Source organism: Camelus ferus, chromosome 20 (assembly GCF_009834535.1).
Source record: "Camelus ferus isolate YT-003-E chromosome 20, BCGSAC_Cfer_1.0, whole genome shotgun sequence".
Classification (NCBI taxonomy): Eukaryota; Metazoa; Chordata; class Mammalia; order Artiodactyla; family Camelidae; genus Camelus; species Camelus ferus.
Genome location: NC_045715.1, coordinates 19,662,041 through 19,676,946, shown reverse-complemented (window position 1 = coordinate 19,676,946; position 14,906 = coordinate 19,662,041). Strand labels below are relative to the sequence as shown.

At 47.4% G+C, this 14,906-nt stretch overlaps 2 protein-coding genes across 4 annotated transcripts; one reads left to right on the top strand and one right to left on the bottom strand.

Moving 5' to 3' along the window:
• Positions 1-698: 698 nt before the first annotated feature.
• On the top strand, positions 699-4,526 carry ZFP57 (ZFP57 zinc finger protein). The gene is given in 5 exon segments (XM_032463512.1): positions 699-1,094; positions 1,523-1,649; positions 2,125-2,202; positions 3,007-4,176; positions 4,179-4,526. Coding segments are annotated over 5 exon segments (1,962 nt in total). The 3' UTR covers positions 4,370-4,526.
• Positions 4,406-14,264, bottom strand: MOG (myelin oligodendrocyte glycoprotein). Of its 3 annotated transcripts, none has more exons than XM_014568324.2 (8): positions 14,039-14,264; positions 12,405-12,752; positions 9,060-9,173; positions 7,759-7,779; positions 7,395-7,415; positions 5,959-6,075; positions 5,637-5,657; positions 4,406-5,214 (listed from the first exon to the last, which is right to left on the bottom strand). In XM_014568324.2, exons 1-8 carry the CDS (start codon positions 14,121-14,123, stop codon positions 4,928-4,930), a joined length of 1,014 nt encoding a protein of 337 aa, XP_014423810.1. In that variant the 5' UTR covers positions 14,124-14,264; the 3' UTR covers positions 4,406-4,927. The 3 variants fall into 3 exon arrangements, with proteins under 3 accessions (XP_014423810.1, XP_006195470.1, XP_032318522.1); XM_006195408.3 differs by having other exon boundaries at positions 5,084-5,248; positions 14,039-14,261; XM_032462631.1 differs by lacking the exon at positions 4,406-5,214 and having other exon boundaries at positions 5,639-6,075; positions 14,039-14,262.
• Between the last annotated feature and the right edge of the window lie 642 nt (positions 14,265-14,906).

Sequence of the window (14,906 nt, the reverse complement as noted above, 5' to 3'; positions counted from 1 at the left end):
CTATTCCTTCCATCTCAGGAGGAGGTGGGAGTTCAGCCATGTCTGCCTCTGAGCAGGAACTTCCCTCGAGGGCCCTGCGAGCCCTGAATAAGTGTTTGCTGTTGAGTTGTCATCGATATCGTTCTTTACAAGAATCTGTACCTGTTAAAAATCCACATAACCGTATATTTTGGGGGCCTAGATGGGATCTTAGAGATCTCCTTTAATCTCATTTTCCAGTGAAACCAGAATGAAGAAACTTGCGCAAGGTGGTTTGTGACAGATCCAGGGCTGGTTACCTCAGGCATGTGCTTTCTTTCCAGAATACCGTACTATTGCTCTAGAGAGGGCTTTGGGACAGCAAAAATCATGTCCTCAGCAATACAGAGTCGAGGCTTTGAACACTAACTCTGCTGTGGACGAAGGGTATCCTTGATCACGTTACCTAGCACCTCTGTACTTGAGGTTCCTTAAAAAGGGGTCAGTAGTTGCTATCCCATGGGCCAGTGCTGAGAGGTTTTAGGTACAAAGCAGGGGGTCAGTGACTCTTGGTGGCCCTGGACCAAATAAGGAAGCTGTTGTTCCTCATTCCCCCTCTTGCTGATATGTTTTGTTTCTCTCTGATCTCAGGTTCCTAGAGGTGGCACCAGCCGATGGCTGGAAGCAGGGTGAACCAGAAGGCAGACATCTTCTGAGCCCTAATCTGGAGTTACTGAACAATGGTGACCGGGTCCCTGAACTCTATAGCCTAGGCTTGGAGGGGACCAAAGGTGTTCTTGGCTATGAAAGAAAAGAATTTGGACGACAGAACCTAAAAGGAAGACTGCCCCCTGGAGCAGATACATTTGCCACGGGAATCCATGTCAAACTCTGGGACCTTTGCAGAATCTCTCTGTCTACTCAGTTGTGGGGAGGTAGATGGCTCCAGGAAGGAGTCTAGTCAGCCTTGGGGGCCAGGCCAGGAGTGGATAGAGCTAGACAAAGACAGTATGAAGGAGAAGGTGTTTGACCAGCCGAAGACAATCGAACCTGTACAGAAGCTGCTCTCTGGGGTGGACGAAGAGGCTCTGCAGGAAGCCGTGAAGACAGAGTGCTGGTGGAAGATGTGGGTGAAGGTGAGACCAAGCTAGAGAAGGAGGGACCAGTCCTGGACCCTGGGAGCCCTTTCACCCATTTTCCTGTCTATAGACCAGATGGAATCTCAGACTATTCCAAGCTGAACAACACCCAGGAAAAGAGGCTCAAGGCTCTTCTCAGTCTCCCTTGGCATCCTTCATGGAGTACTTGCTGAAGTTCATCAGAGTGGCAGCCTTTTTCATTTGTTTCCTTTCTATTTCTATTCATTATATACCCCTCCTTCCTCCCCCAACATTTTTCTTCCCTCCTCTCCATCCTTCCTTCTCTGTCTGCGCACTGAAGTTGCTGTCTATTCATATTTCTCCCCTCCTTCCATAGTTTCCCTTTTCTCTAAGTTTTCTGAACCTTGAGACTGAATGTCTGTCTGTATGCATACAGACTTCCTGAATCTCTCCTGTTCTTCCAGAAGCCAGTCTCCTTTGAGGATGTGGCAGTGAATTTCACTCAGGAAGAGTGGGAATGTCTAAATGCCAGTCAGAGGGTCCTCTACCAGGACGTTATGTCAGAGACCTTCAGAAACCTGGTGTCTGTGGGTAAGAGGCTGGGGTTCCCTCACCAGCCCCCTGTCCAGGACTCTGGGACACCTGGTTCCCCTGGGCCAGTAGATGAGTTCATAATTAGCTTTACTGACTCTTGGTTCCATACCTTCAGGTGTAACAGATCTGGGTCACTAGGCTCAGGGTACAAGGAGAAGAAATGAAAGCTTGCATGAAGGCAAAGATAACACTTGCAACATGATGACAGTGTTCTCAAAGTTTGCAAATTTGCCTATTCATCCAACCAATACTTACTGAGTCACTCCTGTTACATACCAGGCACTTTTTAGGAGCTGGCCTTTTGAGTGTCCCCTCCCTGTACCCGAGTGCCCCAGATTATGGTTCTTAAACCAAGGGTACAGAAGAAGGTAGCCTGTTGTCCCCATCAGGTGTGAAGGGGCGGAGCCTGGGGGGGACCTCAACTCTTCCTCTCCTTCCCCCTCTCCAGCCAGAATCTTTCTGTCTAATCCAGATCTGATCACCAAGCTTGAACAAGAAGAGAAACAGTGGAGAGCAGATCTCTGTCCCTCAAATGGAGGTCTTCATTCAGGTAAGAACTGCAGAGTAGAGAGGAGGGTGAAAAGGGCCCGAGACGTGCCTTGGGAGGATGGAAAGCTGGCTAAGAGGACCAGGGCTCTGCATCTCCACTCCTAGCCTGCATCCTCCCAGCCTGGTCAGACTTGGAGCTGGGAGGAACCTTGAGATCATCCGTGCAAGTCCCTTGGCTTCAAGAAGATGAGTATGGAAGCCATTTGGGACAAGTGAATAGCTTCAGTTTCTAGGGACAAGTGAATAGACTACATGTGGGCTGCTTATGTCAGTGATACCCCTGTGATGAAAAAAATCCTTCCTAAGAGAAAAGAAAGGGAAGGGAGGTGAGCTTGATGTTGAGTTGGATTAGTGGAGACTTGCTTCTGAGAGTTGAATAAGGACTTGAAAGAAATTTAAGTCTGAGCTGACCACACCTCCTGGTTTGCCAGAACAGCCCTGGTTTATGCTTCACACAGTTGCTTGATTATTAATACCATCTCCTTTCACTCATGTGTCCCAATTTACAAGGTCACCTGTGGGTGTCTGTGGAGTGCTGGTGGGAGTATGAACAATATTGAAAAACAACAGGAAACAGATTTCAAGAAATGTGGTTATAGGTTAAAATTTTGATCTCTGATATTGTTGGAAGATTCCAGTTAAATTTTTATTTGCTTTTATTTCGAAAACCCTGAAGTTTTTTTCTTATCTCTGGCCTCTGAGGTCTAAGAGTGAGAGTGAATGTTGGGCAGGAGAAGGAGGGCAAGAGTGGGGGAAGTAAACTGAACTGAATGGAGAGCTTGTTATTCTTCCTTGTTCCCCCCAGGAGGCAAGAAGGAGAAACTTGAAGAACAGAGTCAAAGTGAGAGAGATCAGGGGACTAGTGATGACAAGAAGGTCCCTCTTGCTGGCAGAGGGGTGAGCCCCTCCTCCACTCCAGCTGGGTCCCTGGACAGGACGTCAGTGTTGCCCGCATCCTGGGCGGGGCCACCCTTTTCCTGCCACATCTGTGGCAGGTGTTTCAGCAAGCGCTCCGGCCTCCACAGCCACCAGTTTGTTCACAGTCCCAAGCGGCATAACATCACCTGCGGCCAGTGTGGGAAGTCATTCCGGAACCCCAAGGCCCTCAGCTACCACCGGCGCATGCACCTGGGGGAGAGGCCCTTCCGCTGCTCGCTCTGCGACAAGACCTATTGTGACGCTTCTGGACTGAGTCGTCACCGCCGCGTCCATCTGGGTTACCGGCCCCACTCGTGCCCCTTCTGTGGGAAGTGCTTCCGGGACCAATCCGAGCTCAAACGCCACCAGAAGACACACCAAGGCCAGGAGCAGAGGACTGGAAACCAGAAGCATATTGTGAGGATTCCAGACAGCGCAGCTGGATTCCAGGGACTCACAGCTGGGAACCAGGCACCAGTGGCCAGGACCCAAGGACCTGCATTTAAAACCAAGGGTCCTGAGGCTGGGGCCCAGCCATCTATAGATAAGAACCAGGCACCTGTAGCCAAGAACCGAGTGATCACTATGAAAACTCAGGCCCCCGTCTTTACAACCCCAGAGCCTGTGATCGGGACCCAGGCGACCAATACTAGAGCCACCTTCCTGGATTCCAAGACCAACTCTCACCCAGAAAAGCCTTCAAGATTCAAGGTATCTGGCTCTCACTGTCCCTTGACTTTCAGCAAGAGAGCCTGTGTCCCTGGCCCCCAGAAGGCCCACCTCACAGAGCAGTCCAACCGCTGCTTCCACTGTGGCAAGTCCTTCACTTTATTCTCGGGGCTGGTCAGGCACCAGCAGACTCACTGGAAGCAGAAGGTCTACCGCTGCCCTATCTGCGACGTCTGCTTTGGGGAGAAGGAGGACCTTTTGGGCCACTGGGGGGGCTACAAAGCCAAGGGGCTGTGGCTGGGGAGTCCGCATCAATGCTGGGCACTCCTGGGTCAGTGGCTTGGCTTCTTTCATGATACACCCCCTACAGCAGGGAAGGAAATGGATTTTTTTCTGGATCCATACCCCTGGAAGAGGGAAGGAGGGGAGGGGAGAAGGGAGGCAGAGGAAAGAAAGCAACTAAAGGTCTTGGAACAGAAATAAATGACCTTTCTGTCCAGGTCTTTCTCTGTTTGGTTTTCCTGAAGACTAACCTCCAGGGTAAGGAGACTGGGGGTAGAGGAACCCAGGTAAGGGGGTAATGAAGGAAATCTAGAAAGGAAAAGGGACAAGGAGTGGCACATGGAAACTTGTATTGTTATTAATTAGCACCTAGCTTGTTTCTTTTGTGTCTGATAGACCATCAAGTAGTAATTGTTGAATAAAACAGTGAACACTCCAATAGGTATGAAGATGGGAGAATAAGGATGAGGTGGGGGGAGAGTCTGAGGGACCCGTCTGGACTAGATGTGGTTGTAGAAAGAGTTGAATGCAGGCACGTTGCCCAGTTCCCATCCCTGGCTCCCCTGGCTCCTTGGAAGGCTGCCGGGCAAGATGGAGCTCTGGCCAGCCTTCTGTGGGTTCCCCCCTTCTCCTGGTTTTGGTTAGGGCTCCCCATGTCCTCACTCTGCAGGAGTCACTTGGCTCTCGGATGTTTTGGACTTTTCCTGCGCCTTCCCTTCAACCCTGCACACCTCTCAGCTCCGCCCCTCAGGGCTGAGATCTTGGAAGAAACAACCACCATTTGCAAAGTTGGCATGCTGGAATTTGCAGCAAGGAGGTCCCCGGTCTCCAGTTTGTGGCAGAGACCCTCTTTTGTGTTACTCCCCAGCACAGGTGTCCTCTAAAGGAGAGAAAATCACCAGCCTGGCTGTGGCCAGAGAGGGGTTCCAGATGGGAGACAGGAGCAGAAAGATGTGGGTAACAATCTGGGGAAAGGGAGAGACAAGGTAGATGACAGAAGAAATTGATCCGATTTGGAATCCAGAGCATTCCCAGAAGTGCAGGTTGGAATGTCCCCATAGCGAAGAGGCCAATGAGTGTGCAACTTGACGAATGTGACATCCCCTAGGATCAATTCTTGGAGCAACCAGGCTCTTCTCCACCCCTGCCGAGATGCAAAATTATTCAGAAGGGGTTTCCTAGAAGGAGGAGAAAATAACTTGAAAAGTCTGTTGGTAGTTTCTATGATGAAACCATTAAACCAGGTAGAATAAAAGCCCCGTGAAGTCATCTGATCTCTGTGCCTGCCTCAGTGATTGGTCTCAGAGGTAAGGCACAGGGCAGCTGCTGTAGGAACGGGAGAGGAGGCCAGCTGGAGTGTGATTCCAGGAGAGGGGCATGGAGGTGGGCAAATCAGGCAGTAGGTGGGCGTGCCCCCAGCTTCCACCTCCCAGGAGGAGTCCTCCCTCCCTCCACCCATGCTTGCCCACCCCTCCTTTCCTCTGGGATTTTGATCCCTCAGTAACCCCCCTTCCCCTGGCTGCTTTCCTGGTTTTTTGTTCTCGTAAGAAAAAGAAGAAGACTTACTTAGCTCTTCAAGAAATTGCCCTGGAATCAAAGAGAAATAGGTGATGGGGGGAAGATGACCAGCTCCCTCCCCACATCCGCCCTGTGGAATTCACAGTTGGGCACCTCCTACCCCCTTTCCACTAAGAGACCCCTCAGATCTCAGAAAATGGTCCTCATGGATTCTCTGGGGAGCCGGGGATTGGCCATGGGCACAGAGCAGGAAGGAAGTCCCAGCTCCGACTCTTGGGCCCTGCGTCCATGCACCCTTTTTGTTTCCCCTCCAGGGCTGGCTTGGTCCCCTACTGCTCTGTTGGTCCTATTTGCTGCCCCACCACTGCACCTGCTAGTCTGCGATGTAGCCAGTTGTAGCAGATGATCAAGGCGACCACGGGTCCGAGAACGGGCACGATTACAAACAGGGTTATCTTCCAGCAGGGCACCCTCAGAAAGTGGGGATCTGAAGCGTTTGCCACAGAACAAGTAAGATTAACACGTGTTCCTCCTCCTGTCCCACCTCCACCCCACCTCCCCCATTTACTATTGGGTTTCTTAACCTGGGTTCCAAGAACACCAAAGGAGTCTGGGTAGAATCCAGGGAGTCCATGAACTTGGATGAGAAAAGCACTACGTTTTAATTTTTGCTAACTTTGAACTGAATTTAGCATTTTCTTCCACTAAAAATGTAGGTAATCAGTTATCAGCAGTCCTTTTGACTTTATCATCAATGGAAACCATATTCTTATCAGAGTTGTTGCAGAAGTCTCAAAATACTGTTTATCAATATTTTGAAATGGCAAGTTACTAGACCTGCTGCTACATTATTAATGTATTTTTGTTATTTAAAGGGACATTTGTCACAAATTTGTTTATATTTCAATGCAATGGTTTTCTTCGTAATTCTGCATGTTATATTTTATGTGTACATTTCAAAACATCCTGGGAAGGGAGGGGTCCACGAGGTACATCCCATACAAAAAGAGTGAAGACCTTTTGTTATTCAAATCCTACAAAGCAGAGATCCTATTCCTCCCTCTTTGAGTTGCAGACTGAGTGTGTTGTGCCTTCTGCACTCCCGATTAAATGCCAGGGTGGAGCTCTCCTGTGCTAGGTCTCAGGGGTACCTAGAGTCAGGAGGAGAGGCTGTTCAGGAAGGCTTCTCCAAGCAGGGACCACCTTATAATTTCTGCAACATCCATGCAACAGATATTTGGGTGCCCTTCTGTTGTGGGCATTGCCCTTAGGCACTGGACGCTCTGCAGTGAGCAAAAAGGACAGACTCCATATCCTTGGGCCAACATTCTAGTGGGGTTTGGTGTCTTCACCCTCCCCAAGAACCTTCCCTGAGTAGTCATGTGTAGTTACAGCTCCTCATTCTGTACTCAAGAAAGCTCATTCCTCCGTGTGAGTTTCTTTGATGATATATATGTACTTTGTTCTCCTGTTAATTTATGTATATCGATCACCTCCTCAACTAAGCATCAATTGTATGTGCAAAGAATCTGTTTATCTCCCCTTTGTAATTCCTGAAAAAAGAAATAAGGCACATAAAGAACTTGTAATTCCTACAGAATGAGTTAACATTTGGGAAGCTGTTAGTTATAGTGTAATTTATAGTGTATTTGCTATTTAACCAATCCTAGACGCAAATGATGACATTCAAAGAAAGAACAAGAGAGGGAGGAAACCACCCAGGAGCCAGGAGTCTTATCTCCCCAGGTGACAGGAACCAGTGAAACGCCAAGCTGACCTGGGGGAGCTGGGTACCCCAAGACTTACCAAAAGTCCGGTGGAGATTCTCTGAAAGAAGAACAGATGGAAGGGACTTAGTGGGGCGCTCAAAATGATCCTGTCTCCTCTGATCCTTTGTTATTTAATCGCTTACAGTTGCTTCTAGTTGTGAGGCACGATGGAGGAAAGGAGACTGTAGGATTTCACTCTACCCTGGCTGAAGGGCAGGGAAGAGGAACGAGACTTTTCTACAATTCTCCGCTGGTTATAGGAGTTTTCAATTGTGAAGCTCCCTCCTGAAGGTCGCACAGAGTATTGGGACAGAGGCAGAGGTGGTCTGAGAAAATGACCATTTCAGTTATGCCAAAAGACCAGGAAGGAGGGCTGGGGAGGGACAGTGCCCAGAACTCACCTATTTCTGCTCGAAGTTTTCCTAAAAGAGAAAAAGGTGACACTTTTAGTTCCAGCTCAGGCACTAGATGGGGCGCCTCCACACCCAGCGCCCTGGGCCTTCCTATGGGCTGTTTCTCAGCTGCCTGGGAGCGTCCTTAGGAGGGTGAGAAGGGCACTGAGTTTGAAACCAAGAGTTCAGCTCTTTCCCTGACTATTGTCTGGGTTCCATATTGCGGTAAAGAGAGCTGAGAACCCTGGTAGACACTGTCCACCAATACCCCAAATCAACCTAAAGTTTTATTACCGCCCCCACAGCTCTCTGCTCTGCTTCTTGGTGGCACAGTTCACAAAGCCACTCCACCCCCTGCTGAGTTGTCACTTTGTAAATCTAAAGCCACTTCCCACCTGAATGAGGAAGGAACTAAATGTTTTGTTGAGCAGCTGCTTGGTGGCTGGCTCAGTACTAGGGACTTTCCATAAGACTCGCCCCTTTAATCCACCCTTATGATGTAGGAGGGAGGCTGTCGTCTCCACTAGACAAGGCAATGGACGCTTGGAGAGTTCAAGTCACTGTCTGAGCTGGCTTCTAACCCAGGCTGCCTAACCCCACCAGTCAGGTTCTTTCTGCTCAGCCAAGTGGGCTAAAGACCTTTCTCATTTGGGAGAAGAGGTAACAGTATCTGGGATGAGGTCAAGGGGAGAAGATCCCACCAACATCCCCCCTGACATACTCCAAGCCCTCCTGGCTGCTTTACCCTCTTAGGAATGGGGGTGGGGGATTGAAGGTCCTGCTGGCTTTGGCTTTGAGAGCACTTGGTTGGGGGAGAAGTCTCCGAATGGAAGCTCTGGGCACAAGAGAGCTCCTTAGACCGCTGAACCTGAGTCCTCTGTGTTGAATGGAAAAGCAAGAGGAAACAACTTTCAAACACCTACTCCATGGTAGGGACTTTTACTCACAGGATCTTTATTTAAACCTCCTAATAGCACGGTCCTGCCCGATTCTGAAGCTCACACTCCCCCAGGTGCTTGAGCTGCTAGGGCTGGTACAGGGCCCAGAAGATGGAAGATTAGACCTGAGCTCTGCCACTTATAAGCTGAGTCAGCTTGAGTAAGTCTCTGAATCATGCCAGGCCTCAGTTGCCTCTTCTGTAAAATGGGGTCCTGTTATCTAAGTGATATTTACATTTGGTAAGATGTAAAACTTATAATTACAGAGTGAGTTCTGAACCCAGAAGTCACTCAAGAGTAAACATTAGCTGACCACGCTCCAAGAGGCCAGGTCACTTCGGGGGAGGGTGCCACCCTGCCTCCAGTCCATACCTCTCAGTCTGCGCTGCAGGCAGAGGAAGACAAGGCCCACAGTGATCTGCAGGAGGAGCACAGGCAGAACCGCGATGAGAACCAGCACTCCAGGGTTGATCCAGTAGAAGGGATCTGAAAGGCAGAACCGGCATGGCCCAGCGCTGTACCCTCGACTCCCAGCCCCATGCTTGAGGCTCCGTTAAGTCATGTTGAAGAAAGGAACAATATCACCAAGATTCAAAGATGAAGACTTAGAGCCGACATCTTAAGTCACCTGTCACCTGATTGAGCTTAGTTAAAGGAAAAGTGGTTGTTTCCAGGAAAGTCCAGTGGCTTAGAATAATAAGAGTCTAGCCTCTATATTGGGCTGGTCCTGGAGAGTTTTAAGACCCACAGAAGGGACTTAGATCTGATCCTCCAGGCCAGGGGGTACCTTGAAGGACTCCATGCTGAGGAGTAACAAGATCTGATTTATCAACTGCAGGACTGGGGAGCGGGGGAGGGAGGTCATTTAAGAGGCCATGGTCATAGTGAAAATAAAAAACACGAGCCTGAACTAAGACAGTGATGGAGGTATAGGAAGTCAAGGGCATCGGTGAACTTAAACAGGAAAAAAACATTTATTTTCAGTAACTTTTAAACTGAAATTTAATGTTGCTTTCAATTGTGTTTGTAGGCAACCCCCCACAACAATGTGAACAGAACTTGAGAATTCGTCATTCCTAAAAATCAAGTATTTTCATATCACATCAGAATTGGTGCAGAAATCTCAAAATACCACTTAAGTTCAACATTTTGAAATTACACTAAGCAAGCTTGACAAAATAAATCAAACCTGAATCTGACTATGCATATTCTAATCTATGAGTTTACAGGAAATCCAGGGTTTGAAACACCGTCCAAACAGCATGGCAATGAAATCAGCAAAATCTAAACCATCGGAAACTCTACAGGACAAAAACCAACCTGTGGATCTTGTCTGGATCGGATTCAAGCAAACCCAATTGTAAAAATACATTTATAAAACAATCAGAAAAATGTGAGCACAGAGTATTGGTAAATGTCTGTTAAAGATGTCATTATAGTATTTGGGGTGTTTTGTTTTGTTTTGTTTTTAGAGTTTTTCTATTTCAGGCGTACATTCTTGAGGATTTAGCAATGAAACGATAATGCTGCCTAGGATTTGCCTGAATGTTTCAGTTGGGGAGGATGGTAATGAGTGGAGTCAAATGAGACAGGTTGCCGGTCCTTGGGTCATAACTGTTGCAGTCAGGTGATGGAAACCTGGAGGCTCATTATAATAATCTCTCTACTTCTGTATATGTTTTAAGGTTCATAATGAAGAGTTCAAAGAAAGGATTACAGGCAACTAGGAATAAAACCACAAAAATGACAAGAAAAATATGAAAGTTGGAAAGAAAGACTAGAAACTCTTTAGAGAAAGAAAGGAGATAATTACACCTGAAACTTGGCAATCATATAGTTACTGCATTTCAGCCCTAAATTTGCCTCAGCTTCCTGAATCCCCAGGCTAGGTGGGTGGTCCATTGTTTACTCCTAAAACACTTTTTAAAAAAGACTCTTAGGCATGGAGATTATGACAGGAGGAAGGTTGGAATGTGGAAACCAACCCAAAGGAAAACTTGGACAAGTTTGAGAAAAACTCCCTGAGGCAGGTTTGTTTTTTTGTTTTTTGGGCTTTTTTTTGTTTTGTTTTGTTTTGTTTTGTTTTGTTTTGTTTTGTTTTGCTTTGTTTGATGGTGGGGATAGGGAGTTATTAAGGTAGGAAGTTGCTAAACAGAAATGAGGAAAATCTGCAAACTGGAGAGGTCCTCAATATCAGACATCTTGCCAGGTAAAAATAATCCCCCAAAGAAAACAGCTGTGTGGAGAACATTCTGTGACACACAAAGCTATTTTCATGTCCCTGAAATCTGTCTCTAGAAATAGGTCTTTGTTATCCCGCATACAATGCCATCTTCTGGTCCCAGCACTGCAACTGGAGCCCTGGCGATACTAAAGTGACCGATTGTCTGATGTTGAGCTACAGGTCAGGTGGAGGGAAAGGAAAATGACCTGAGGTTCCGGCCTCCCAAGAGTTTTTGCAACTAAGTTAGTTTTGCAATTAACTTTCTTTTCTTTCTTCCTTTTCAATGAAAGTACTAGGAATTGAACCCAGGACCTCCTGCATGCTAAGCATGCGCTCTACCACCGAGCTGTATCCACCCCCTCCAAATAGCAATTAACTTTCAAAGCTCCGGCTCCACCCACTTCCCCTTGTCCAAATCTTAACCCTTCCAGGGTAAAACAAAAAACAAAAAAAATGCCCAAGTCATCCATAGCACAAGACTTACTGAAAACGAAATTCTAGAGAAAGAAAGCAGTGGAGGTAAAACCCACAGGTAACATCTCTTTCTATGATTATATTCAGATATTTTTTTACTTGTTTACTTCACTTGGACTGTATTTAGAAGAACAGGAATATGTTCTTCAATAATATTCCTTGTCTAATAAAACATCACAAATACATCAACTGAGGGATTCATTGTACTAGAATTTGATCAATTTGACTCGTTAGGAATAAGGCTTTTTTGTTGAATAACAAATAAACAAAAAGACAGTCTAAAGCAAAACAAGAAGGGGAAAAGTCCACTTGGATATTTTGATTAATTTTCAGATTACTCATATTCCCCTCCAGTAGCACAAAATAATCACGAATTGATTACTTTGGATTTTGCTGCCTATCTTTACCATTTTTCCTATTTAAAATTTTAAAAAATTCTCTGTATGTACTCACAAATGTACATATTATACATACTTTTACATAAATGGATACATATGATCATATGGATAAAATTATGGCCTTTTTTCTTTTTTGTTTAGATCACACCCCATCCTCCCTCCTTTCCCCCACGGTGAATTAGCTTTCTTAGGGATATCTTTTTATATATTTCTCTGATCTTTAAAACATAAGCTTTTGTCTTTGTTCTCTGCATTCTGTAGCTTGCTTTTATCACTCAACAGTATCTTTGGGATACCTCCAAGCCGGTGGTATGGTGCTAAAACAAACTTTTAATGGCTGCATGATATTCACTGTATGGATAACAGTGTTTATTCAATCACTTCCCAACTCATGGACATGGACTCTGATTCCGGTTTCCTTCCCATGCTGAATAATGATGCAGCGGACATTGTGTGTGTATAAATTCCCAGATACTGATGTGCATACCTCTATGGCTTGGATTTCCAGGAGTGAGGTGTTTGGATTGAAGGATCTCATTTCAGTGGAGAGGATGATTGAAGTCTCAAAGGGAGGTCTTGGCCACTCAACAGATCATACCTACTAATATTCGCAATACTCACCTTCCACTTTCAATTCCATCGCTGCCTCCTCTTGGTAAGAATGATCTCGGAAGAAGCAGGTGAAACCTCCTTCATCTGAGAACCTGACTTTTCGGATCCTGAGGGTCACCTTCCCCTCCCCGATGGTCTCTTTCAGCAGCTCCGTGCGGCCCCGGTATTCAGGCGCCTGCTCTTCGTCTTGGTCCTTGCCACTTCGGTAGAGATGAACCACCCTGGAGAAGGGGGGCCGGTACCACCCCACCTCCATGCCTGTAGCATTCTTTCCTGGAGATATGCGACAAGGCAGTTCCGCTTCATCCCCTACCAGAGCTCGGATGGGATGCCCTGGTCCGATTACTCTGAACTGTCCTGTCCAATACGCCAAAGAAAAGAAACTGGGCATCAGAGGGAACCTTGACAAACAAGCATGTCGTGGGAAGGGTTGCTTCCAAATAGGGAAAGAAGACACTTGATCAAAACAGGGCAAGAAGAAGACACTTGATTTTTAACAGGATTTTTTGAGGGGTGGGTGGAGAGGTAATTAGTTTTATTTATTGAATTACCTTTTTAATGGAGGTGCTGGGGATTGAACCCAGGACCTCATGTATGCTAAGCATGTGCTCTACCACTGAGCTATTTCCGCCCCCTGAATGCATGTTTTAAATAACATTCTACAGCCAGAGAAGAGTTCATTTTTTTCTTAAAGGTCTCTGGTTATAGAGATATTTTGAGTGCCCTGGATAGAACATTCTAGCATGTGGTCATCCCAGCCTTTAGGTCCCACCTTGGAATATAGCCTCCCTCTTCAGATATGGCCAAATTGACCCTTATTCTCCCATTAAACGTTTTGCTTTGGTCACTTCTCTGCCGCCCTCTCTCCATCACTTCTCAGCCCTCTTTCTTGGTTTGCTCCCTGGTCCCAAATTCTTCTCCTCTGAGATCTTCCACCCTAGAGGTGGCTCTCTATCCTTCTTTTTTTCCTCTGTATCTTCAGCCCTGGTACAGCTCCTAGACCCTGCCCTGTACATACTCCCAGTCTTTTTTTCCTCTGTGGGATGTCTCCTCATCAGATTTGGAGCTACTAGAAGATGAGGCTGGATTCTCCACTAGACCTGCAACGATTTCCCAGGGGCGTGCATGGCCTGGGCCTCCTCTGATAGGTGGCTCCCTAAGGTTGGAAATATGTCTTTTGACAGCAGAGCTCCTCTATAAAAACTTACTAGTGCGCGATTGTGCAGAACAGAACTCCAAACACGACAAGACACTATGACTCAAAACAAACATTTATGGAGATTTACCAAGGGACAGGCATGACTAAGCACAGTATAGACCTCATCTCACTGAACCCTGACAGCAACTCCCAGAGGCTGTTATTATGATAGTCCCCATTTGATAGGTGACAAACCGAAGCTGGAAAGATAGGTAAGAGAGAGTTCAAGAAGAGCCTTCAGTTAAGGTCTTGTGATGGAGTTGGGGTCCCTTCTGCAGGCTGTAGGGAAACCCTGAAGGTGTCTGAGGGGAACCCTGTCAGCACATCTACATTTCGGAAAGACAACTTGTATAGCAATTTGAGGATGAGCTGAAGGAGGTGAGCCCAGAGAACTAGTCTTTCTATTCTCAGGAACTCCCAGGGCAGGAATAAAGATAAATCTTACCTGCGGAGCTGGAAGATAGCTGGAGGAGGAGGAAGAGGAGGGATGGGAGGCAGCTGGGCAGAGAGGCGCTCAATAAACTTGCCATCACTGCTGTCAGTGGGGACAGGGAGCCCCTGCATCAGGGTCAGGCTAAGCAGAGGCCCTCAGGGCACATGTCCCCTACCACTGAAAAAGCTCCAGGGGAGTATCGGGGAGGGCAGTGCTGCCCAGGGGCCCTGCCTCCTCCCCGCAGAGCTGCAGCTGTGCTCCCAGGAACAGCCCCGAGTCATCCTTGCCAGGCACTTACACAAAAGGGCTATAGACGGAGGGGATGACCAGGGCTTGCCTTCCCCACCCCCTCAGAGCTGCGGAGCAGAGGCTGCCTGGTACTGCGCCTTCCTCCCCCGCTCCCTCCTGGTGGCCCAGCCTTCGAAGGGGCTTCTAGGATCTGACCTGCTGGGATGGACCGTTCACTGGACCTCAGGATGAGGCTTGCCCATGTGATCTGTACCCTTCAGCCCCTCTTCTCTAAGTTTTAGCCAAGGGAGAGGGAACTTTGTTGGATTTTTTTTTTTAAAGAAGGAACATTTAGACTTGGTTTCCTGTTTCTAACTGTTTCATAACTGTCATCACCAGGTCATTCTTCTTGGTGTCTGACCTCCCACTGCAAGTCCAAATGCCCCTTCTGGTGTTCAGAGGTGTGATGGGTTGCTTGGGCTTGGTTAGCTTCTCGCTCCCAAGGAATATATTTAGGAAAATCATGAATTGAATGTCAGGAGTTGATGGTCACCTGTGCTCAGAGGGACAAACATGAAGAAAGGAAGATCCGCACAGTCAGCAACTGTCAGTCAACACAGGCACCGAGGATGGACCAGCACCAGGATGCGGG